The following is a 24234-nucleotide window of genomic DNA, read 5'->3' as shown; positions in this document are numbered from 1 at the left end:
TATAATTCCCACAACTATGCAAATCACCTTTGTTCTTAAAAATAGGCAAGTACATAGACTTTGCCCTTTCCTCAGGCATGAGCAAACCCTCCAGGCAGCCTGTTGAACTGCCAACCTTGCAGGCACCAGAGTGGACAAACCAATGTGTACATGTATTGCTCAAAAACTGTAAATGGTTATTCGAACATGTGAACTTTATTGTAAAAACGGCAACTACAGACAAATACAGGAGATGAAAATAAAAGGAAGGATGATTACAAGCGGAAGCGGTCAGAAAGGTTTGGAGACTGTGGGACTGTGAGTGGAACCTCACTTTTCTTCACTTCCACAGTCTTGTAGTGGCGAATGGGTTGCGCCTTGTGGACCTGCAGGGTCAGAAGTAGGACATCTTAAGTATACGCCCCCCCTCAATTAGGCCAAATATTTCAGAGACCACAGTAGTAAGAGATGCTTTGGCTTTCATTTGATGTATGAAAAAATATATCTATAGGAAGGATTTTTTTTTTTAAAATTTAGACTATCACAACCAAAAGCTGATTTATTGGTTACACAACCCAAATCGGTTTTGTACGTTGCTTTAATTCACATTCAAATATATGCAGTTTTACAGTGTTCGTAACATTTACATCTTGTTCCACATGTCTTAAGAGCACTTTAGCTGATAACCTCTTTAGAGGGAGCTGGGATAGACACCAAAAGAGGAATGTGATGAATTTTTACGCACTTGTTGGTGTCGAAGTTCAGCGAGCTCTTGTTTCAGCTTCTCCTCTTCCTCCCACTTCAGTCTCTCCTGTCGAAGTGCTTCGTCAGCCTCCTTCTGACAAAGATGCTCCTGAAACCTTTCACGGCTTCGGGCACGTTGCTCGGTTGCCAGCTCAAAAGACTCCACAACTGTGGAAGAATCAAGTTCACAGGTGGGTCCGCCAGAAAAGCATTGCTTCACCTTCAGCTTTCTCACTCGCTCATTCCAACCTTATGGAGATAAGAACTCACAAATGCCAGACTACCAGCACATCTTACCTACTGGGGGGCGATCCTCCTTTTTCGGCTGGAAAGGTTCTTTTTGGGTGACTGTGTTCAGCCTGGCTTTAAATATTGCTGCCTCCTTTATTTTTTTCTCCTCCTCTTTCATCTACTCAAAAGAAAAGATTATTAGTAGACGCTTTAGAAGGAAACTTGTCAATCAAATTGCCTTTGAATCATGTGTTCAAGCAACCAAGAAAAAAAATTAGGTCCATCGACCGGTTGAGTGTTACATATTCTTGAGTACCATTTGTTCCAAGCGGTCATTCTTGACTGATCCACGTTCATCCACCAGAAGTCTGAAAGGCTCGGGCTTTGTGGGCTCCAGCTTCTTCTTTTCAGGGAGATTGATCTTGTCAAAGTATGGCAATGGATGAGCCTTGAACACTGGAACCTGCAGGTGATAATCTATTCATCCCCACCGTTTCTTGTAGGAACATTTGGAGGGCCAAGTGGCTAATGGAATCTTACCTCGTGCTCTTTTTGCTCACTGATCTCCTTGAGTTTCTTCTTCTCTTGCTCCCTCTGCTCAAATGAGAAAGGACACACCTCTGTGTGCCGCTTGTCCTGCAGCATGGGCTGGAATGGCGTGCCAAATTGAGGAACTGGAGTATGCTTGATTGAAGGCACAGGTTTCACCTGAAAAGAGGTCTCAGTGTCATTCCATGCAGGACGGCGAAGGAAGTCCACTCAAGCGCTGACTGAACACAAGGTCCTCACCTCTTCGGCTTTCATGTCAACACGCTCTTTCTTTGCGAGGGTGAAGGCTGGTGAATGAGGCACGGTTGCGTGCTTCACTTTTTTCATTGGCACTCCCTGTTGACAAAGCATAACAGCTAAATGACAAAAACAGTCTCAAAAGGCTTCTCAAGGCATTGACAAATATGAGCCACACCTCCTGATCTACGACAGAGTCCAATTAGAACTCACCACTACTCCTTGCAGGATCTTCTTGGGCAGTTCTTGTGCTTTGAACGCAGACTGGGGCTCATCATGGGGTTTGCTTGCCTGCCTTTCCTGGAGCCGCTTTTCAATGTGCATGGTGAAAGCCTCTTGTACAGTGGGCTCCTTCACCACCGGTTTCTTCACAGAGTCCCTTCTCTCAAGAATTTTTTTGTTCAGCTCTTGGGCTTTGAAAGTTGACCTTCATAAATGCGGTAACAAACATTTTTTTAAAATTGACTCCTTTAAAAACATAGCACAATTTAAACAGTGTAAACGTGCGCATCTCCTACTTAAGTGTGCTGACTGAGCTTACTTGAGACGTTCCTCTTCCTTTTCAGCCTCCAGTTGAGCACTGCTCTTAACTCTGATGGGTCGGCTCCTCAGTCTTGTTGCGAACTTTGGAGACTGAGGTCGAGTGAGCTGCAATCGCTGGACCTTTGCTTTTGGCGGTCCTGTTAGAAACATTTGAAAACGGCCGTCTGAATTTCTTGTGTCTATCACTAAATATATACTGTGCACAACAGAACAAACTTCGAACACCTTTGGCTCTTTCAATCCGACTCAGCTCACGGAAGCGTTGAGGGGTTCGCTTCTGTAACTGCATGATGTGTTCGGCCACTGGTACGTAAACAGATTTGACCACCTTTGTCTTGTTACTCTTTAGTGGCCTGCCAGGTTTGTCCACACCGCAACCACCGAGCACACGTGTCTAACAAAACAGATGCAATCCCGTGAGATGGAGGGAGCAATCAAACTGCTCACCACATAGGTGGTCTATTTTTTCTAGCATGTGCCATTAACAAGGATTTTTGTGTGCATTGTAGCTGTGGTGGACATCAGATGGACACAGTCATAAAACATTTTAAGAAGTTGGTATGCATTCTATGTATAGCACGTTGTTATATGGATCCTTGAAACGTTAAGGCCAGTAAATGCACTTTCCATGAATTTCCACAACAGCATTTAACAGACTTCTAGGTGGCGATATTACTTACTGATGTGGAAGGTTCTTCTCGAGGGAGACTCTCCGATGAAGTCAATTCAGTTTCTCCATCACAAATTGCTTCTGCTTCATTGTTGACGTCACTGCAGATCTCCACTTGGTCCTCAGCACTGTTATAGTTAAATTTCAGTTACATAAGCATGACTGATACCACACCTCAAAATCAAAGTATACCATCACCAGCAGCTTAGCCAATAAACCCACAAGGTATTCATTGAAATATTGAAAAAGTCAACATAGCGGGCTCTTCTGCCCTTTGCCACTTTCTTTTTTCATGCCAATTTAAGGAATGAGCACTTACCTTTTAGACACTTTAGAACGCCGTGAAGACGGACCATCTTGCAACTTCCGCTTTGAACCTCTAAAAGAACAAAATGTTAATTCTAACAGCAACATGTGCACATCATTCCAGTTACGAGAGTTAAAAAAAAGGTCACGCACGCGTCAGACAGGCACCTGCTTGGTTCATCTTTGGGCTGCGTTTTTCCCATTGCACCACTGTCATGTGGTTTAGAGTCAGCAGACTTTAAAACTGAAAATAACAAACAATGTACTCATTTCATATCAGGCAGTCTAAATCACTTGTGTGGTCGAGCGAGACATACAGGATGAGCATTATGTGTGCCTCTGTCAATTGGAAAACAATGTACAAATAAAACTAACCAGCACCTGTAACCGGAACTCTCACTGGGCCGGCAATGGTTGTCGGATTAGGGGTTCCACAATGTGGCTGCTCGATGGCTTGTCGATCTGTAAAAATAAATCAGTATTGACCAATTTAAGATTAACAAACAAGTAAACAAAGAAAGTGCTTATTGTAGAAGGTGCCATAGTTTTAGAAGATGCCACTTAAAATGACTAAAAATGTAATTTTAAGGAGTAAAACATGACTGTCAGTTTGATTGCCCAATCTCTTAAACTTTACAGGATATTTCTTGCCACAGTACATTCGCTAGTTTAGGGGCAGTGTGCCAGCGCTCTCCCTCCATACCTCATATTACTGGCCTAAGGGTGAGCCCAGCTTTCTGCACATAAGTGGTTCTTTTCCTCTGGAATTTGGGTCATAAATCTAAGTATGGTTTCTTGTATTAAAAAAAATAAAAAACATAGTACATTGGATATTAATGCATTATCATAGTGTGTGATAATCACAATTGAATTTCAATTACGGAACAGATGCCCAACTATTTGGTTCAAACTTCCAATAGTGTTCCCTTTGGACAAACCTTTCATTTTTGTATAAACTTTCCTTCACCACATCATAACCAGGGCCTACATTTGATGACCTGCATAATTGTTTCCATTTTGTACTTATGTAGGACAGGGCAAGATGTTTTGAATCTTCAGTAATTTTGCTTAATTTGCTAGCTATAGTTTGGACAAAGCAGCTTCATATCCGATCCTGTAGGCACGTATATTAATGGATGTCAGCGAAGGAGCATACCAAAGCCAAACTAGGGCGTAACCCACTTTCGATCACAATTTACTGTTGTCAATCGATCAGCCATATTATAAAAAAAAAAACATCAAGTCGTAGTGAGTGAATACTTACCGAACCATGCATCATCGAAAGACTCGTTGGCTAACTGCTTTAAGTCGACGACGTGGGAAGGCGCGTCGAACTCATATCTGTCCGCAGGACAGTCATCGGCCATTTCGCCTAAAAGTACTGCAAAAAAAAGTACTGTATATGTTCACCAAAAAGTGTAAACAGAATATTAGTTTGTAGCGGAGCAAATGTTTAAGCTTAGTTGACGAATACACAAACAGGCGACAGCGTTGGGTGAAGCGTTTCTTAAAGTTGAAGCACATTAAAATAATAAATCATTGTTTAGCAATTTGAACGTATGCTTTTTGCTACGGCTGAGTGAAAAGTTATTAAAGTACTGCTAAAAAAAAAATACTTACGGTATATGAGAGAGACGGAGTGCTACAGACAATGCGTGGTGTTTATTCTGGAAGTTTTAAAATGCATTACCCAATGGCGGTGCTTTTTAAACGATCCAATCGCTGCCTTCGTGCTCGTTACCTCGACGTTTATTGGTTCAGATTTCAGATAAGTCAAACTCACCAGCGCCCCCACCCAGGCAAACGCTGAAATTTCACAAACTTTTGAAAACTTCAGAAACAAAAACAGGAAGAAGTGAGGCAATCATGATGGTCGGTGAGACACAATTTTGGTATTCGGATGGGTCACTTTAAAATTAGAAAACTATTTAGCCTAGTTTATAAAGCGAGGCATTTTTTTTTGTTTTGTGCTAAGTTTTCAAGAAAATCAGGGCATATATTTATTTGTCCACCTCATCAAAGGCACACTTTTTTTAAATAGGTTATTTTATATTATACTAAGCGCAAGCCTGCAGATACTCAAATCCTGCTGATACACAGAAAAACAAGTATTGCAGTGGAGAACCTTTGGCATACTTAGGGTATTATACTTAGGGTATTACCATCAAGAAAATATAAAAACAAGGTGGCCATCCCGACGAGTGCAAATTGTCTTTTTGGACATTTTTTACTTCACTGCGCGTCAATTTTGGTCTTGTTTATTTTCAACGTGAAACAAGCTCCCAGTTGAAAGCTCACGTACTGAAGGCGGGGCCGGAGCATGAGGATACTGTTTCCTATTGGCTGAAAGTATGCATGGTGATGACGCAATCTATCAGTGCTTAAGGAGGAACTGATAAACCTCGACAGGAAAACCAAAGAAAGGCGAGTATTTCAAGGCTAACATTTTAGTATAATATTATACGTTGGTTTATCGTTTTAATTGTGTTATGTGTTGTTGTTCTGTGTGTATATCAGGCGCTGCTAGAAAGTACAGAATACAAACTTGCTTGACAAGGGACCAAAAAAAAAACTCGGGACCAAAATAAGCTAGCTGTTAGCAGAACGCTAACAGCTATCTTGTTGGCGACAAATTAGCTCTCACAATATTAAAACAGAGCAAATGGAAGCAACATTGAAACGACGATAGTCAGATTCTACCTTTCTTTGTGTTAAAAATGTGTCTCCTTGGTAAACGGTAACCCATAGATAGTTGAGTTGGCAATATGTCGCCGATTCGTTGTCACCATTTTTTTTTTACTGCCTAGGAAGTGAAGTTGTTAAAAAAAAATGCAATCGAGATACTTGGCAATATCAATAACCCGTCAATAAAGGACCAACGCAATTTAAGAAGAAATTTCTTTAAATGATAATCCGATCCAAATGGTGTCCCGCTTACTTATACATAATGCAGCAACACAGTGCCTCTGCCTCCTCCACTCACAAACATAGCTGCACCATGACTTAGTTCTTATGATATATAATAACATCATAGCTAAAAAAAAAAAAAAAAAAAATCTTACAGCCTTACTTTATTTGCTCTTTATCGGCTGTCACAATTAACTTACCCTTGTGGTGATGCTTTTCTTTCTGTTCTATCATACAGTAATCCCCGCATAGCACATCAATTAGTCACAAATTCACCAATTTTTTTGTGTGTGTCTAATCTTTAATCCATGTATTCTTAAAGGCAATGTCAACTGAGTTTGAAATTATCTGAAACAGTTGGGGAATAATATTTTTAGTATGTTTAACATTTACTGTCAGTTTCATGGTTTTTCAGTATTTGTGGCAGGGCTCGATCCCTATTTGTGGAGTTTAATTTATTTCACGTTCAAGAGGTGATTTTTTTGTGTGCTTGATTCAGGAAGGGTGTGTCTTGGTTGTAAGTAAAGTAGATGCAGAGAGGGCAATTTTCGTTTGTTGAGGTTGATCAATAACTTGGACAAAAATGGAAGCTACAAAAAAGCCCCAAAAATGTCTCACTCATAACAGTAATTTATCCCAATTTTCATTTGCTTGCTTTCTTCAGATGGCTGCGATCCGAAAGAAACTAGTCATAGTTGGAGACGGCGCATGTGGCAAGACTTGTCTGCTCATCGTGTTCAGCAAGGATCAGTTTCCTGAAGTGTATGTGCCAACGGTGTTTGAGAACTATGTGGCTGACATTGAAGTGGACGGGAGACAGGTAATGTGTACTGGTTTTCCTTACAGAAATCCAATATTCTTTGAACGGTGTTTACTTGCAGCAGCTTTTGGTCATTGCCATGTTTGCAAGAGAAACGTGTCTCCTGCCGCTGTTATCAGTGAACATATGTAAAAAAAAAAAAAAAAAGATTGTCTGCATAATTTCAGGTAGATTTCCTGTGTTTACACAGAAGTAAAAAAAAGTGTATCTGAAATCATAACATGGTGTCCATCTTTAAGAGTTAGACCATTAAATGACAAATAGCAAAGTGAATCATCTTACCATGACATTTGTGATGACACATTTTTGAAATATTTGCAGGTAGAGCTGGCTCTTTGGGACACGGCAGGTCAGGAGGACTATGATCGCTTACGACCACTCTCTTATCCCGACACAGACGTCATCCTCATGTGTTTCTCCGTTGATAGTCCCGATAGTTTAGGTGCCATTTCCGCTTGCTGTTCTTTCATGTTGATCTACTCTGGGGGTCTAACACAAAGTTTTCATTTGTGTACAATGTAGAGAACATTCCCGAGAAGTGGACACCTGAGGTGAAGCACTTTTGTCCCAATGTCCCCATAATTCTGGTGGGGAATAAGAAAGACCTCCGCAATGATGAGCTCACACGTCGAGAGTTGGCAAAGATGAAACAGGTGAGGGACATTGATGCTGTATGATGTGATTCTTTTGCAGCAGTTATTTGAACATATTTCGCTTTTCTGTCCATTAAACCGATCTTAATGAGCCCATGTGACAAAATAGCAATAATACTGACAAGCTAGCGGCACCTCAAAGTTTGACCACAATTCTGTCTATGACGCTGGTTGACTTTCATACCAAAACATCCCATTGTAATGAGTTATATTTGGAATTATTGGTTCCAGCATCCAAAAAGCCGCCACCATTCATTAAACTTTTATCAACAATATTAGCTAATGTTTTAAGAAATTAGAAATACATGTGTGTGTATTTTTTTTTTTTTTTTTTAATAAATAATGTCGTTTGACATCTGGTTACCAGGAACCTGTAAAGTCAGAGGAAGGAAGGGAAATGGCAAACAAAATCTGCGCCTTTGGCTACCTGGAGTGCTCAGCGAAGACCAAGGACGGCGTGAGGGAAGTGTTTGAAATGGCCACCAGGGCAGCACTGCAGGCAAAGAGACGCGGCAAAAAGGGCCTATGTCTTGTGCTATAAAGTAGCAAGCAGGTCACACAGGAAGCAAAGGAGAAGGGGAACCAAACCAGGCCGAGCAAAGCCCAAAAGGGGTCAATTTAGTTGAGTCGAAAATATCAAATGGGCCAAAGGGGTGATGGTCAATTGCTGTGAAAAAAAACAAAAAACATCCAAGTTTAATGTAAGAGCAAAGATATTTGTTCAACCAGAATGTATTGTTTTGCATTCCTTCCCCAGAAATTCCGATGTTAATTCATGCCGACTAACGTTACTCAAAACCAAATTTTTGTATTGAATTCTAAAAACTATTTTGTACTACTATTTACCCTAAAATAAACGCTTCAATTTAGTCCGTTGGATCCGACAGTGGCTATTAATAAGGGGAAGAGTGTCTGTCATCCATACGATGACACCTGAAGTGGTGGTGTTGCTAGCGTTTGTGAGTGACAGTCAGAATTTAAGCACAACGTTAAAAAAGTTTCCATGCTTTTTTTTTTTTTATCTTAAATTTATTTTATTTTTTTTTATTTCAGCACATTCACTCATTGGCCCGGCTTCTTTAGCTTGTGACAAAGACGGCTTACAAACACATGATTATTGCTACCAACTTGTATTAACTTTACTACTAAATAGATTAAAGCAAGCTTGGGCTTTGCAACTGCAAGAGGAACTTGTCAAAAAAAATTCTAGCCTGATGCTTGAAAGTACTTTGTCTAAACACCAATGTTTCTTTGTATGAAATCACCTGCAGCATTAGTAGATATCATTGTACTTGTTCAAGTGCCTTGACAGGTTTGGGTAATCTTTTGTCATCAATTGATTTTGACCACATTGTTTTTTTGAAACCTTGGCATTTTTAATATAGGGATGTGTAGACTTTTTCTTTTTTAGATATAGCTACTGTGGTAGTTAAATATTTGAACATCCAACACATTTGTGTACACCCTTTTTTTGAAAGTGCTTAAATATAAAACAACATTCCATGCATTTGCTTCTTTTGCATGTCTGCCTTAAAGATACAAATTATACATATTTGTCAACATTTGCATGGAGTTAAGCTGCACACGTTTTACTTTTTGATTCCCTTTTTGTTTTCCTCCTTAATGCCAACGCATTTTCAAGATATTCACTGTTGTGATGAAAACTAGAAAATAGTTATTTTGAAGAAGAAAAGAAAGCTGACCTCAAAAGTAAGATATTCTGGAGGCACGGTATAAAGAGGGTGGAATTCGCTTGTCAAGAAAATCATTCCAGCATTAACCTATATCCACTGTACTTGTCACACGACTGTGTTGAGAATTGCTTTAGTTGCAATATTAGGTTCAGTATTTGACCTTGAAATGTAATTAGTTTTTAAGGGTAAATGATGTGGAGTAACAAATGACTATGCAGTACAATTTTCAACGCAAATTAAAAAAAATATTGCTTGACTGCATATATTTCTACTGTAGGATGTTTACTTGTGGTTCTTCAATTTTTAAATTGGTTGAAGCTGGTTGTGATGTTTATTGAAATGGGTCCCCTGAAACCACTGCAGAAGGAACAGTGACAGTAAATGGTATTTTTACCTTTGGACAAGGGAGATAATTATGGCCTTAAATTCCTGTTTTTATTTCCTTTATTAGAGACCTCAACCAGCTTTTACATGAGAAAATACACAAGAGCCAGTGTTCCCATGGTGTTTCTATGTAATCAGTTTTCGCACATCATGTGTGGTATATTAATTTAATCGAGATGTGATATTTCACTTGCTTACATTGTATTCAGTCAGTAAAACTCAGTATAATAAAAGTAAAAAAAAATATTGTGAAATGTAATTGATTAGGTTTTTTATATACATATATACATGTAATATATGTATATATATATATATATATATATATATATATATATACGTATATACATACACACACACACACACGTACACATAAACTGTGTGTGTGTGTGTATATATATATATATATATATACATATATATACATATATATATATATATATATATATATATATAAAATCCCTGTTGTGAACTTGGTAATAACGCATTATTGATGTCATAAGATTGTTTACTGTCAATCACATAATATTTTATGTTGGTATGTGGCAACAGATCTTAGGTTTTCTGCCATCAAAGATATCCATGCCTTCGAGTGTTTGATTTTTTTTATTATTATTCAACATTCACCAAACATAATACTTTTTACACTTACATTTATAAAATTAAACTAAGAGTAAACTGTCATGTTGTCTTATTATTCCATCGAGTTTACAAAGGTTTTGAGGGCTCTTTTAATGACAAAATATTTTACTGCTCTGATAAAACTGCTTCTATCATGATATATCTATGCTAATTTCTTCCAGGAAGTTAGGATGACTGTCTCGTTGATTACGACTGATTTCTTTCTATAATGCTTGATGGAGTCCGGACACAAACTCCTGGTAAAAGGGTTCTGAGAAAACAAGAACCACATGGAGACTTAGTTGAACAGGTCAACAGATGGGATCTGTGCATAACCCATTCCAGAACGAGACTAACCTCTGTCAGGCTCAATAAAAGAATGTCTAATGAGAAAGTCCAAGACCACCATGGCACAGTTCGGTTTGAAATCTTCCGTGGCCAGTAGTTCTTTCACCTGATGAAAAAAATGCATTTATAAGAAATGATGACATCATCATCAGAGCCTGGAGTATTTAGAGGTGCCCTTTGGTCTCACCTTCTCTATGGGCAGGAGGTAGAATTCCTGTACTTCTCCATCGCCTACTCTGGGCTTGAAGGCAAGAGGAAGTTCCAAATCAAAGATAAACTGACTTTCTGAAAACACTCCCTCTCCGTCTTCGTAGGTGTAGCTAGAGAACAATTCCTCAAGTGATCAGTGGTACTCAATTTGTCTTGAACGTCAAGTACAGGAAGTCATTTTCGGTTAAAAATAACAATGTTTCATGACAATATCAACACACTGTTGAAAATGATTAAGTACATGCTGTTTTTGTTTCATTTCCCCAAACAGCCAATGCAATTCCCCACTGAATTATTTGTTTTAAACATCAATGAGGGTGATTTTTTTATTTACAATGACATGTTGGTTTTGCAAAATTACTCAAAAGACAGTGTTCCAAATTTTGCACAACTCTTAAAAAACAACTTACCTTTTCACAGTTCTTTGATGTATTTGACAGTAGTATTTGATATATAGTCTTAACATTAATTTTGATTTGTGAAATGTGCCAAAAAAGGTCGACGTACCTCACTGTGGATACCGGGTGGGCCTTTTCTGCAAGCGCCTCTGGAATGCATGCCTCTTCTTGACATTCTTTCACTAGTGTGTGCTTGATGCTCATGCCAGCAGCCAAACCGCCTGCTGCCTTCAAAGACACAAGGCCGATCCACTGAATGTCTTTTATGAGGTGTTGATACAACAGAGAGAAGGCTGTGATTATTAATACAAGGCATTTCAATTAATTAATCGGGAATACTTTGGTTTAACGTTCCACAGCAATACAATTGCCATTATATTGAACATCAAATACTACACACGTACATGTTGATGTTGATAAACATTGACTTGAAAGAATCTAAAATATATAACAGTGTCTTTCAAGGAAATAGTTGTAGGGCCATTAGCTAATTATAGTCCAAGTATGTGACCAGAAACATTTCTATTTCATCTTCATGTCTTTGGCTGAATTTGTTTATGCACAGAATTGCAACCAAGTGCATTCATTTGAGCTGCTTGTTGTGATCATGTTTGTTCTCACCATGTTGTCAAGTAGTCCAGGATAGGTCTGCTTGGTGAGAGAGCGTCGCGCTAACCACATACAGACGTCTCCACTCTCACTAACTGTGTAACCATTGATATGGACGCCATAACGCTTGACCCCAAAAAGACCTGTTGAACAAGTTGGATGAGAATCACATGGGACACTCGCGATGCAACTGGGTGACTTACTGGTAGCTGCTCTTTCCATCCACATCACTGGAGGATCTGAGAATTTGTCCATTACATTGTATCTCTGAAAGAAGAGAATATGTTTTCAATTCATACTTTTGGTATTGCATCTTTCCAGCAATAATATGACATTGTAATTGTATGTCAATGTTTATGACAGCAAGCATGGTCCACCACTGCTGTAACACGTCTCACCTCATCTCTCCAACCTTTGAGGCAGCAAAGTGAAGATTCACGTCTCAGGTTCGACAGAACAACGTCCACTGCCTCGGACCTTTTGTCGTAAGAGTCCAGATTGTTGCACAGTGACAGAGCACCCCCAAGTGGCTTTTGGAACACATCTCCGTAGCATGCCAACTGCGAGGCTACGTGCGGCATAATCCAACCAACTTTGATTCCATCTATCTCAAATCGAAGACAATTCGCACGACAAGAGCCTGCAAATGACATTTTTGTGAGTGGCCCGCGTTCCGTTGTTGTGTTAACGCTACATGACTTCAAGCAATTACCTGGCAAATAAAAGTTATTCATTCGGTGGAGGAGCTGGAGTACCTTTTCTGTCCAGACACTGTTCGCCATGATAAACTCTAAGCAAGTTCGGACAGAGCCACTTTACGTGCTTCCCGTTGCTCTAGCCAGTCGGGCTACAGCAATAACTTGAAACCAGAGATATCAAATTATTTGTCGACATTCCCTACCGATCAAGGTTTCTTCTCGGTACAACAGCAGTTGCAAACAGTATTGCGTGAAATTGCGCCATCTATTGGTCTGGAATTTTTGTTGCGTACTTTTAGAATTTTAGTCAGTGTGGGCTTCCGTAAAGCGTACGTATTCGATAGTAAATTGCAATTGACTAACTCGGCGGTAGATGGCGAAAGTCACTGATGTTGGATTTTAAATCACCGTTAATACCAAGAAGAAGAAGGACCAGCTGCGTACTAGTAATATACAGTTATAGGAAGTCTCAGGAGGATGGAAACTTGTATTTCAAGAACTGTACACCCAAAGTATTTTGTGCATTTTATCAAATTAAATGGAAACTAGCTCAAAGCCCAATTGCCCCTCCATAACTAGTTTATAGGGACCTGGAGCTACTATTGTGCTAGCGTTAACTCAGCTAGGTATCTGCTAAGTGGCTAACATCAGCAAGGTAAGATTTCGTCCAAAAAATAATATCATTGTAATAAAAGAAGTGATTTTAGCTGCGCTACGCCTCTTTACCATTCTTCCTAAGTATGTACGGACTTGACAGGTTTATTTGAACTGTAAATTACTATAATAACAAATGTATATATCGCTCTGTCTATATCTATTCGCCTATGGATTTATCTATCTTTGAATGTCTATTTCTTCATCTGTGTGTTGTGCAGCATGGCCTTGGCTGAGGTCAACTTGCAAGAAATGAATGAGGTCGTGATAGTGACAATGTCTGATGAAACTGTTGAGGGCCTCTCTGTGGTGGAGGAGGATAAAACAGTGATGGTAGCCACCCAGCTCATCGATCAGCCAGGGTTTGTACTTTGTAACAGCACAATGAAAAGCCATTACCAGCAATGCTGGATCCTTTTGCACCTTTTTTCTTGTTGTTTCATTTTGTGTGTCTTTTCAGAGCTCAGGTCCTCACAGTCACTCAAGTAGAAACTGATGATACGAGTAAATCAGATCCCTTGTCCAATGAAGAAGCAGTCATTGGTAAAGTATCTTATATTATCTGTTTAATAATATGTACATTTATCAGTCGATCATTTGGTACCGGGGCGCACAAGAAAGAATAAATAACTGGCATTATTTCTGTTTTGTTTATCTGAGTCTGAATGATTTTTTTTTTGTTAAAATATGACCACTGCTCTAGAGCTGCTACATCATTTCATATTAGACAATGTGATCTATTTTCTTAGAAAGTCATAATTAAGTTCAACCCCCAAATGCATTGATAACATCTGCCAAGATCTTACAGTTGACAAACTGGAATCAAAATGACAATCAGTTCTTTATTGAGTTATGTCATTGTGTTTTTGACCCTGTCTCTATATTTTGCAGTGAAGCTCACAGAGGAAGTGGATGCGGAGTCTGATGTATTCTACCCCATCACGTGTGGAGATGCCACAGGCACGTTGGTGTGGAAGAAGTTTGTCTGCCCTGGGATCAATGTGAAGTGTGTCCAGGTACCTCTTTACCTAATGACTCTTAAATGCATTCTTCCATTTACATGAGTCTTGAAGCAAAGTTGTTGCAATAATCGAAGAGGAAGTAATGTTACAAAACATTTTTGATGTGAATACATTCTGGGCTTAATCTAACAAAAATAATACACCCCTTATTGTGTTTTGTATTCTTCAGTTTAATGATCAGCTCATCAGCCCAAAAGAGTTTGTCTGCCTTGCGGGCAAGTCGACACTGAAGGACTGGAAAAGAGCTATCAGACTCAATGGCACCATGCTCAGGTATAATGTATGTAAAATATTGACTATATGTATGTACATGAAAAGAGAAAGGAGTAGTTTAATTAATTTTTAGTGTTTGTCAGTTAGTGTTAGTTGTTAGTACACTTTTCAAGTATTTTTGGAAGAGTTTTTAACGATTTCTTTTTTAATTGTAGGCTATGTTCTTATATCAATTATGATTTTTTTTTGCCTTTATGCACAATGTATCTTTTTTTAATTCAATGTGAGCAGTGCAATTCGTTTTATTATAAAGGTGCAACAATGTATTAATATTTTTGATTATCTTTTTTTGCTTTGAATTTCAGCTTCTCAACAGTAAATCTTTAGTAGTTTATTGGTAGTGTTAGGAAACTCCAAAGACAACATGTAACTGTAACCACAACTTTTTCTTCCCCAGGAAGATCATGGACTCCGGCGAGCTGGAATTCTACCATCACGCAAAAGTCTGCTCCAACACCTGCCGCAGCACCAAAATTGACCTCTTGGGAACCAAATTGGCTGCCAGCTCAGACCAGTCTGCTGACCTGGCTGCTGCCACCTCATCCACTGCTAACTGTAAGTAGATGAGCCTCCAGCTCGTGGGTGTGCGATGTGCTACTTTGTGGTCTGTCCTTCCTTTAATGCCTTGTCTCTGTAGACGTTCAAAGAACACCACAAATATTGCACTGTATACTGGATATGCCCCCAAGCTTTAACCTGTCAACTATAACTCCCCCATCTATTCTCTCAGTATGGAACCGTGTTTTTGTTCCTGCATGTTTGTTTGGCCTTCGTGGAGGTTTGTGAGTCATGCCCCAACTGGCCACAAGGCTTAGTTTACCACAGCCCTGCTCGCACACATGCTTATACACTCACTATATATTTTTTAAATTGTGTAAACAGTTTGGCCTTGGTGAAGGCCTGTGCATTGGAGTGGCATAGAGCTGAAGTGCACCATACTTATTGAGAACTCTTTTGTCCCATTCATCTAAAAAGGCACTCAAACTCAGTTTGTTCAAATAATGTATCAAGTTATGATAACAGCTGGCCTAGTTGCCCTTTTCCCCATGTTGTTCTATACTTATTTGCATGTTCAGTATTGTGTGCAGACAGCTTAGAGAGAAAGAAGAGAGAAAAATAAAGAGGGGTTTGTTGAAACATTGTGTCGTTTCCATTATAGTGAATGGAAACTCCCGCCCAGAGGGGTCAGAGGGACCTTCAGAGGGGGTCACAGCCGTTGGAGGTGCTTCTAAGTCTTTGCACAGATTAAAATTGTGACAGCTTTCGATGACATTCTGTTCACACGTATTTGGATGTGCAGAGGATGCCGTGTCATTCTGGCGTGCGCTGAAGGACGCAGGGCTGCTGGAGGAGGTGATTGAGGACTTCCAGAAGGAACTCCAAGAGGTCCTAAAGGGGCTGCATGAAAGAGTGTGTGAACCATCACTGCAGGTCAAAGGTTAGAATCCACTTCAGTGAAACGGATGTTTTCTGATTTGCCGTGGTATGAACTGAGCCGTATGATCCAGTGTCAGGACCATCAGCTGACCCATTTAACGCAGAGTGGTTTGTTTCGTCAGATGCCGCTTTGCTCGACAGCATCGTGCACAACTTTGGAATGCTGGACCTCGTCAAGAAGGTTCTGAGCAGTCATAAGAGCCAAATGGACCATTACAGAGAACAGTACACCAGCAGCCTCGTTGGTCAGTCATTATGGAAAAAAACCTTTATGATCAAAGGCCACATTTAATTTTTCAAAGTGATGGGTCAGGTTGTTCATAGATTATTTTGAGTTAATATTTTACAATTTGCAATGAATCAACCAACAGATTATTGAATTAGATAAAGTGCATCTGTGTTTAAAAAAAAAAAGGTAAAAAATTATTGACCAGTGTAAGTTGGAACATCTGGTTCTTGCAAAAAGAGGCATTACTATTGTTTGTCTCAACATCATGTCTGTGTACAGCTCTGGAGCAACAGTGTGATGAGCACAGAAAACGAGCCAAGGAGCTGAAGAGCAAATCTCAGCACCTCAACAACGTCCTGATGAACCTCAGCCCTGGATCCGCAGCCCCGGCCCCCAAGCGCTCCCGAATGAGCCGCGCCGCCTCCAGCCCAGCGTCCGCCATCCCCGCGCCCGCACAAGTCGCCCTGCCTCTCAGCCAATTAAGTGGCGTGCCGCTCGGTAAGCTGCTGACTGTGGCGGGAGCTCCGGCGGCCTCCACCCTGAGCGGCTACACTCTGCTGACCTCGCCGCTCAACGGCTCGGAGCTGACGGCCGACGCTTCCAACCTGACGGTGCTCTCCGCCGTGGCGGGTCAGGAGGGGGCGTCCTCCGAGAGCGGCGCCATCGTCTCGTCGACCTTTGTCAAAATGGTCAGTCCTCAGTTCCAGTTGGTGACACTGCCGGCCACGTTGCAGGGCCTGGCCAGCTCACAAAACACTTGCATCACGCAGCCGGTCGGCACCATTACTGTGGTGGACGCCACGGCAACAACCGCAGACATTTTCCTACAGGGAGTTGAAGCTGGTGAAAATGAAGAAGGTCAGCACAATGAGGTGAGAGGGGATGACATGCAGCAGCTGGTGGAGCAGCAATGATGGCAAATTAGCATTTAGTTTGTTCAGGGACACATTGTTTTCCATTTTGTTTGTTTGTTTGAAATGAGAACATTTTTGTTTGAGAATGTATCAAAGACCATAGCAGTATTCTCACCCATTTAGAGCAGTTAATATGGTAGCCAGTGAACCCAATCATATTTATAAAAACTATATATATATATAAACTCTTGTATTAAAAACTCAGGTTTTTCACTTAGGTCAAAGCAGTAGAAGTATTGCTTTGCCACCATCTTGATGCCCAGGAATTATGTTCAAATGAGCTGAGGAGCTTAATTTGGACAAAAGTAGTGCTTTTATATCATCTACTGGCATCGATAAACAAAATTATTTTTCAAAGGGTGTCAGTTCCTCAGATTTTCCCTATTTGCGGCAGGGCTAATTTTTGGCGACATTGAGAGTAGGAATGCAAAAAAGTGCCTCAACCAAAGATACATTGTAGAAAACAGAGAAAAAGACATGAACACCCGGTGGATGTCCTGCAGGTGTTTAATCGGTTGTTTTCTCTCTTCGCTGATTTATTTGTATGGCAGTGTGTTGCAACACAGACGACCACCAAAATGTTCCAAATACCTCACTTTTTGATTGGTAGTCTGAATTGCTCATTAGAATATGTTGCAAATATCACTCTTCGGTCAACATGAAAGATTTGATTTGAATATTTTAATTTATGTAATAAATGCTTTAGCGAATATTACGTATAAAATATTGCATCACTTCGAAAGACAGTTGGTGTATGGATTTGCGCTAATGAAAACTCTTTAAGCAAACGAGCAATCATTCATGTTGATAACAGCTACAAAAAGCTTCACCGTTGCTTTCCTAAATTGTTTAAAAGACTACAAAAAGACAACATTTAGAATCTGATCAGGTAGAGATGAAATTTGCACAAAAAATTGTTTGAATATTATTAGATTAAAAGAAACATTTGTAATATTGTTCAAGTATGAACATAGGTATTTATTTTGCATTTGAAAAGCTGAGCCTTACCAAAAACAACACAATCACAAATAAATTGACGGTCAAACAAACCGACTTCTGCCAGTAAAAATTTGATTTATAATTTTGGCAAAGGTAATTATGACGCCTGAAAAAGTATCTTTTGTACTTTTCATGGCCACGAGATGGCGGTACAGACATGCTAACGTAATGCGCTGGGGGCGGGGGCGTACAGTGAAAATGTGTTATATATTTTGTGACTGACAAGACGCCACGTCAAAATTACGAAAACATTTTTTTATATTCTCAGATCAGTTCTGTTCTAGTTTTAAATCTCGGAACGAATTAAATAAAATAAAAAACGCGGTCAGCTTTACCATCATCACTTTCGACAAAATAAGTGAAAATATTTACGTTTATTCCAAATTGTCGGTGGAATTGCATTTGATTTACGTTTGTGGACAAAAGTTCCAGTCTTAGTTTGATTCATGGTTTTATTAAACAATCAAAGACTTGGAATTCAGAACCGCACAGACAAGAAGGCAGCAAGTACAGCAGGCATGATTTGGGCTTAAATAGAAGATGAAGTAAAGCTGCAGTGAGCGTTCATTGCGCTTTACGCAGTTCATCTCATTTCTCCACTCAGGTCGTCGTAGTAGGACGAGAAAGGATCCTCGGCGGAGCGCACCGAGATTTTGAAGTGGCGACGCAGGAAGCCCCCGTAGCGCTTGTCCCACTTGATGTTGTTCAGTTTAGGTCTGATGCGCCTCATGAAGCCCCCGTAGCGCTTCTGAAGCTCCTCGGGTTCCTCGGATTCGCTTCTCTTGGACTTAGGGCCAAACTTGCGTAAAAAGCCGCCGTAACGTTTCACGTGATCAGAGGCGCGGAGCGCGTTTCCCTCCGGGTTGTTCTCCGCTTCTTCTGCCGGCACATCATTTCCTCTCTCCCCGGTCTTCTTCAATAAGTCCGCCACTATCTCCGCAACGTGCTTGTCCTGCCAAGAGGGGGACAGTAGCTCCTTGATGGTCTGGTCCAGCTTCTTCAGGAACTGCGCGTCGGCTTGTTTGCTGGTCCCATCTTCTTCATCCTCTTGCACCTTCTCATCTTCGTGTCTCACGTCTTCCAGACCCGCAACGCGTTCACACAGCGACGGGTCATCCACACACAACAACCCGCACCACTGCAACACACCCATGGATAATTGTGTCATTCCATTAATAAATAAAATACAGATCTGGGGGAAAAAAATTAAAGACCAAAGCACTAAAGCTTTGTTATTTTTAACGTGTTTCTATTTTTCTCAAATATGTGGTCTAAATATTTGGAATACGGGTGTTGTCAGTGTTTTTTTTTTTTAAATAATAAAAAAAGAAAAATTCTCAAATGTAATATCTAATCCGCTTATCATTTTGCAGTTGTTTCTTATTCCCCCCCCCCCCCCCCCCCCCCCCCCCCCCCAGAGATGCATATAATGGCAAAGCAAAGGCAACTTTATGCATAATTTCAAAATGCACAGCATATCACCCAACATAATTTCCAGGCTACATTAGTTGAAATTGCAACGAAACCATAATAAAAATTGAAATTGTATCAATCATTTTTCATTTTTTGTCCTAGTGTGGAAGAGTACATTTTACAGCAATAAAAGAGCAAGAAATAGATATTTAAGAAAAAAAACATCCTTAAAAAAATGCAAGCGCAAACTATCGTACTCACGTTCCTTACAAAATAATGTAATTTTACATTTATTACTTTTTAAAGAAAAACTATTCATCCCTTGAGGAAGATTAAAACAGCTACAAGCTTCAACACAAAGACCCCAAAATAGCTAATTTCATAAGCACTTGGAGTAGAGTTGCCCATCTTCTTACCAAGCTACTGTAGGCGCCGTTGGGCTTGAAGATATTCTGCAAGCATTTGTGACACTGCGAAGAACAATGTGCGTGCATGGAGTGGGGCAAGCTCAGCATCAGCACCAGCACATACCACTCCATCCTTCAGCAAATTCCTGACAACACACATAAGAATCACAAGATAAATATGATGATGTTGAAAAAGTATGTATAACTCCTCCAAGAGAAAGTCCACAATATAAATGCACAAATGTGCACACAGTGTTGTAAAGATAAAAGCAAAAGAGTACCGAAAGTTTGTGATGACGTGTTGATCAAATCCACCATCAAATGTCTGCTTGCTTTGGTGCCTCTAACTCCAGTGCTTGATTTCTCCTTGTTGCCTCTCTTTTTATTACAGTGATCAAGGCAGTGTCACTGCATGCGCATCAACGCAGTTCCCCAGTGCACCAATGAGAAAGAACCATAGTGCGTAAATATGCCTGGGGAGATTCTGACAACACCTACGCACAGAAAAGAAGGCACGGGGGATAAGGGTAAGGGATTTGGCAATTCACGCATTTGCTCCAACATTTATCATATTCTATATGTCTCGCGAAATGAGCGGAGAACAATGCTTCACTTCTTAGTATAATTTGCAAAAATAGGCTACAGCCCATAAGAAGGGAGAAGACACTGAATATTTTGAACTTTCACAACTTCCTGTTCATGCTCAGTAATGCCAGGAATGTTACTCTATTATATACTTTCCCCCCCCAGTAATGATTAATGTTACTTTTCTGAGTGAACTAATCTGACGACAGTTACTTTACAAGTTCACAATTTGTAAAGTGTCAAATAAGATTTCCTTAAAACAATTTATTTTAAGTGATGTCTAGAAAGACTTGTGTTAAGTAGCCACTTATGTTAGGTGAAATGCATAAAAAAACAATTTAAAAAAATAAAGAAAATTATTTATATTAGGCAAAAAAAGGTTTCCATTTGTTTATGACAAAAGAAACTTCATTCTTAAGTGTCACTTTACAAAAAAGGTCGACTTCCAATTGAGTATTTCCAAAGCCTGGTAGTCAATTTTATGCTAAGCGGGGTTGTCGGCGAGTAACTTTATACAATCAAATACTGCAATCAGTAAAGTAGCAAAGTAACTTTTTCAAGGTACGTAAATGTGGCAACAATCTTTATGGTAAAGGATTTCCTTGATTTGTGACTTTTCTAAAAACGTGGGTGCTATCGTTACCGTGGAGAGGAAAATCCATCGTTAACTTGGGTCATAATTTCCACTCTGTATTCAAAACATAGAGTAGTGCATCAGCTTCAATGCCTTGCTGATACCCCAGAGCGTCTTTTCACTGAGCAGCAATGGTCGGATTGAATTAAAGACAACATGTGATGTCACACTGTGTACAATAAATATACACACTGGCTGTTATCAAGTGTGAACTGTTAGGACATGTGACATGAGGACAACCGCTCTGTTGTCAGTGGAGGCAAATTGGATGAAAACATGCAACATGCAAGTTGTTTTCAATAATGGAAAATCCCTCCCTGGCGTATTTTCTGGAGTGAGAATATAGGAATCAATACATTGTGCCTATGAAAGGATGCTGAGGATGCTTCCTGTGGTCTTATTATAATGAATAATACAAAGGCAGACCAGTGCGTTCTTTCTCTCCGCTTTGTCCATTCAGTCATTTTTTTTTAATAAGCCATTTATAAAATAGGCCGCAAACAGAACCTATCAACATCAGTGCAGTGACTGAGCTACGTGGTGGCCAAAGTGGGCAGGAAATAAACTCTAAATACAATTTCCTTTTTGTTAAAATCTGAATGATTGATTGATTCTTACAGTCATTGTTAATTAATTCCATGAATTTCATACCATGCAAACTATCCTCCTTGACAGTAGTTGGACACATTGGCGAACCAACATCTGATTCAGAAGGAAGTCTTTCTTCGCGGATTTTCTAGCATACAGTGTTCCATGAAACTTTAGAAATTAAAAGTACTACGAGTGGTCTCAATACTCATTATTAGTGAGTCCTCAGAGAGTGAATGATCATACTGGTGTCAGTCTGAAAAAAAAAAAAAATGGTGTCAAACATGCCCAGCCTTTAAGATTCAATCCACTTTTTGAATAAAAAAAGATGAGTGACACCAATACTATAATAGTGTTTTGTTGCTGATACTGTAACTATAGAATTATATTTCAATGATGGCAAATCCTGAATATCATTTACTTTGTGCGTGACTCTTTGATTAAGATTGTTTCCTTGGTAACATTAGCCCAATACTCTCTGGCGTGGGATTTTCATTTGTGCGTCAGTCTTTATGTGGGACCTTGGACTGCATGTGCACGTGGTCGGGGAGGGGGGGCAATTTTTCATCCATTGAGATGAATGAGCAATACTGGTTGAGAGAATGTCCCCTCCATTTTTTGGGCCAAATTTCACGCATTCAGTACGGTTGTCCTTAATTAAAGATGATAAGCAATATAGAAAATGGATGAGTTGATCATAGACATTTCCTAATATAAATAAACATATCAATAGATCATACAGGAATGGCCGATTACAGTATTAGCAAACCCTTTTCGGGGCCCACAATCTCTTAAGAGGAAGGAAATAGATTCTGTGCTTTACACACAGCTAAAATTCAACATAGAGCTGATTCATATAATCATAATTCTAAACTGTCTTCCTCTCCATAACAAGCAATGCCTTGAAGAAAAAAAAAACCCCATTAAAGCAGCTTAAGTGTCAGTGACGCAAGTGAAACCATAACACAACATATTAGAGTTGAATTGTCCATAGGTTGACCATAACACTGCAGATTTCGAGTTGAAAAACTTGGATGGAATATTGAACACAATGATTTTAATATCCCATGAGTGCTACTTTGTAATGTAGTATATCATAAGCTATCTATTTTATTATGATATTTTCCCAATTATCCTTAAACCACAGAAATAATGAGTCATTTTGATCTCTGTCGGGTTTGCGGTGATGTTAAAATAACACAATCTCTGTTATTGCCACGGTAACTTTGGCAATCATCTATCTAACGTAATTAATTACACTATGATGTAGGAAATTGCAAATCATGAACTGCGTAAACATTTTCTCCTGCATGCGCTTTCCACCCACAGTCTCAGTCAGCACCTGCTCACTGTTTGAGGAATCCAAAGAATATGCTGGACTTGCTGCACAACGGAGATTTAGCCTGTAGTTGATTTTCCCATTATTAAAACCTTTGATGAGGTAATTGACTTCTCCCATGGTAAATATAGAAGCTATCTCTTAATTAATACATCATTCAAGTCATGTCCACTTCCAGAAATAACTACAAGGTGTCTTTCAAGTAATTCATACTGCACACTCGGCCCAGGAAGGATGAATATTTTTTCTTTTTGGCTTCGGGTGTTATTCCGAACACAACTCAGCATGCTACGATATCCATTTTACAAGGTAACGCATAATTGGCGTAGTACCAGATCTCTTCAGCACTCACCCTTCCAAGCCGTGTTTGCCTTTACTGTACATTCCCCAGTAACCTGGAGACATCTGCATTTCACGTCCACTACTTTCACTTACTGTGGTAAACATGCACACGGCCACACGCAAGCACACATCTGTAAGCTTGGTCTTACTCATCTCGGTCATCTGTCTTAATGAAAGAAAAGACACCTCGCACATGTATCAAGTATGTTTGTTTCGAGACAAAGAGGGGCCCCACAGCGACCTCAGCTTTGGATCAGATGTTTATGTAACCATAGCAGCAGTAAAGAAAAGCTTCTTCCATTAAGACCATTCATAATCCTTTCCGAGGGACAAAGTGAATCATAAACTAAGGGAACCTCAAAGTGCTTGATAACAGAGTCTAAGTTTGTCATTGACGTCATTCACATCACAACTTTGTTACAAAGCTAATTGGAAATTTTGAAAATCCAATGTGGCCCTTGAGTGTAAAAGTTTGTTGGTCAAAGTTCCTTGGTCCCAATGTAGCCATGACGTCTCCTGGTGACACTTTGTTATTTCAGACTTTGTTTTAAAGGTGAAGTCAGCCCAGATATTTTCTTTGTAATAACGTCTTCTGTGCAGCCTAACTAGTCGAAACACAGTGTTCTGGTTAAGGTTTTGTTTGTGAAATATAAATTACAAAACGAGAATCCGCCTGTTTTTATCAATCCCAGTCATGACCTGATTGTTGTGAATCGATCATGATTACGTCATGCAGCTTCCAGGGTACAAGCTGGTTTTCTTTTTAAAAGCAATATTTTGGACGCTATGCCAAGCAAAAA

At 39.7% G+C, this 24234-nt stretch overlaps 5 protein-coding genes across 11 annotated transcripts; 2 read left to right on the top strand and 3 right to left on the bottom strand.

Moving 5' to 3' along the window:
* Positions 1-176: 176 nt before the first annotated feature.
* On the bottom strand, positions 177-5014 carry tpx2 (TPX2 microtubule nucleation factor). Of its 5 annotated transcripts, none has more exons than XM_088369308.1 (15): positions 4880-5014; positions 4524-4640; positions 3635-3721; positions 3413-3503; positions 3273-3332; positions 2964-3081; positions 2509-2677; positions 2282-2420; positions 1954-2167; positions 1744-1839; positions 1495-1662; positions 1271-1417; positions 1021-1132; positions 725-891; positions 177-365 (listed from the first exon to the last, which is right to left on the bottom strand). In XM_088369308.1, exons 2-15 carry the CDS (start codon positions 4624-4626, stop codon positions 255-257), a joined length of 1782 nt encoding a protein of 593 aa, XP_088225434.1. In that variant the 5' UTR covers positions 4627-4640; positions 4880-5014; the 3' UTR covers positions 177-254. The 5 variants fall into 5 exon arrangements, with proteins under 5 accessions (XP_088225434.1, XP_088225437.1, XP_088225436.1 ...); XM_088369311.1 differs by having other exon boundaries at positions 3428-3503; XM_088369310.1 differs by having other exon boundaries at positions 3641-3721.
* Positions 5015-5523: 509 nt separating this feature from the next.
* On the top strand, positions 5524-9976 carry LOC148402324 (rho-related GTP-binding protein RhoA-C-like). The gene is made up of 5 exons (XM_088369322.1): positions 5524-5683; positions 6831-6986; positions 7308-7428; positions 7509-7639; positions 8007-9976. The coding sequence occupies exons 2-5, from the start codon at positions 6831-6833 to the stop codon at positions 8178-8180; spliced, it is 582 nt and encodes a 193-aa protein (XP_088225448.1). The 5' UTR covers positions 5524-5683; the 3' UTR covers positions 8181-9976.
* A 325-nt stretch (positions 9977-10301) lies between these two features.
* On the bottom strand, positions 10302-12857 carry tpk2 (thiamin pyrophosphokinase 2). Its single transcript, XM_088369317.1, has 8 exons — positions 12613-12857; positions 12299-12540; positions 12104-12167; positions 11913-12043; positions 11401-11519; positions 10871-11003; positions 10693-10789; positions 10302-10606 (listed from the first exon to the last, which is right to left on the bottom strand). Exons 1-8 carry the CDS (start codon positions 12680-12682, stop codon positions 10560-10562), a joined length of 903 nt encoding a protein of 300 aa, XP_088225443.1. The 5' UTR covers positions 12683-12857; the 3' UTR covers positions 10302-10559.
* gmeb2 (glucocorticoid modulatory element binding protein 2) lies at positions 12407-20917 on the top strand. 3 transcript variants are annotated; one of them, XM_088369316.1, is made up of 11 exons: positions 12407-12557; positions 13474-13614; positions 13713-13795; positions 14144-14268; positions 14444-14547; positions 14945-15102; positions 15707-15769; positions 15848-15985; positions 16107-16229; positions 16493-17085; positions 20338-20917. In XM_088369316.1, exons 1-11 carry the CDS (start codon positions 12547-12549, stop codon positions 20338-20340), a joined length of 1542 nt encoding a protein of 513 aa, XP_088225442.1. In that variant the 5' UTR covers positions 12407-12546; the 3' UTR covers positions 20341-20917. The 3 variants fall into 3 exon arrangements, with proteins under 3 accessions (XP_088225442.1, XP_088225440.1, XP_088225441.1); XM_088369314.1 differs by lacking the exon at positions 20338-20917 and having other exon boundaries at positions 12408-12557; positions 16493-18176; XM_088369315.1 differs by lacking the exons at positions 12407-12557; positions 20338-20917 and adding an exon at positions 12998-13253 and having other exon boundaries at positions 16493-18176.
* On the bottom strand, positions 18561-20439 carry pdyn (prodynorphin). The gene is made up of 3 exons (XM_088369320.1): positions 20228-20439; positions 19956-20092; positions 18561-19264 (listed from the first exon to the last, which is right to left on the bottom strand). The coding sequence occupies exons 2-3, from the start codon at positions 20076-20078 to the stop codon at positions 18710-18712; spliced, it is 678 nt and encodes a 225-aa protein (XP_088225446.1). The 5' UTR covers positions 20079-20092; positions 20228-20439; the 3' UTR covers positions 18561-18709.
* Positions 20918-24234: the final 3317 nt, after the last annotated feature.

This window comes from Syngnathus floridae, chromosome 2 (assembly GCF_059516105.1).
Source record: "Syngnathus floridae isolate MCC-2025c chromosome 2, RoL_Sflo_1.0, whole genome shotgun sequence".
Classification (NCBI taxonomy): Eukaryota; Metazoa; Chordata; class Actinopteri; order Syngnathiformes; family Syngnathidae; genus Syngnathus; species Syngnathus floridae.
This window is presented reverse-complemented; position numbering and strand designations above follow the sequence as displayed.

What these genes read in the sequence shown, in the direction of transcription:
- LOC148402324 (XM_088369322.1), top strand. Translation starts at nt 6,831, where the DNA reads ATGGCTGCGATCCGAAAGAAACTAGTCATAGTTGGAGACGGCGCATGT. An exon ending in TTGAAGTGGACGGGAGACAG is followed by an intron (nt 6,987 to 7,307) that starts GTAATGTGTACT and finishes AAATATTTGCAG; the next exon opens with GTAGAGCTGGCTCTTTGGGA. An exon ending in TGATAGTCCCGATAGTTTAG is followed by an intron (nt 7,429 to 7,508) that starts GTGCCATTTCCG and finishes TGTACAATGTAG; the next exon opens with AGAACATTCCCGAGAAGTGG.
- tpk2 (XM_088369317.1), bottom strand. Translation starts at nt 12,682, where the DNA reads ATGGCGAACAGTGTCTGGACAGAAAAGGTACTCCAGCTCCTCCACCGA. An exon ending in GAATAACTTTTATTTGCCAG is followed by an intron (nt 12,541 to 12,612) that starts GTAATTGCTTGA and finishes TGTCATTTGCAG; the next exon opens with GCTCTTGTCGTGCGAATTGT. An exon ending in ACCTCCTGCCCATAGAGAAG is followed by an intron (nt 10,790 to 10,870) that starts GTGAGACCAAAG and finishes TTTTTTCATCAG; the next exon opens with GTGAAAGAACTACTGGCCAC.
- gmeb2 (XM_088369314.1), top strand. An exon ending in TCAATGTGAAGTGTGTCCAG is followed by an intron (nt 14,269 to 14,443) that starts GTACCTCTTTAC and finishes TGTATTCTTCAG; the next exon opens with TTTAATGATCAGCTCATCAG. An exon ending in GGGGGTCACAGCCGTTGGAG is followed by an intron (nt 15,770 to 15,847) that starts GTGCTTCTAAGT and finishes TTGGATGTGCAG; the next exon opens with AGGATGCCGTGTCATTCTGG.
- tpx2 (XM_088369308.1), bottom strand. Translation starts at nt 4,626, where the DNA reads ATGGCCGATGACTGTCCTGCGGACAGATATGAGTTCGACGCGCCTTCC. An exon ending in CGTTCTAAAGTGTCTAAAAG is followed by an intron (nt 3,082 to 3,272) that starts GTAAGTGCTCAT and finishes TAACTATAACAG; the next exon opens with TGCTGAGGACCAAGTGGAGA. An exon ending in CTGAACTTCGACACCAACAA is followed by an intron (nt 366 to 724) that starts GTGCGTAAAAAT and finishes CTGACCCTGCAG; the next exon opens with GTCCACAAGGCGCAACCCAT.
- pdyn (XM_088369320.1), bottom strand. Translation starts at nt 20,078, where the DNA reads ATGGAGTGGTATGTGCTGGTGCTGATGCTGAGCTTGCCCCACTCCATG. An exon ending in ACGGCGCCTACAGTAGCTTG is followed by an intron (nt 19,265 to 19,955) that starts GTAAGAAGATGG and finishes GGTGTGTTGCAG; the next exon opens with TGGTGCGGGTTGTTGTGTGT.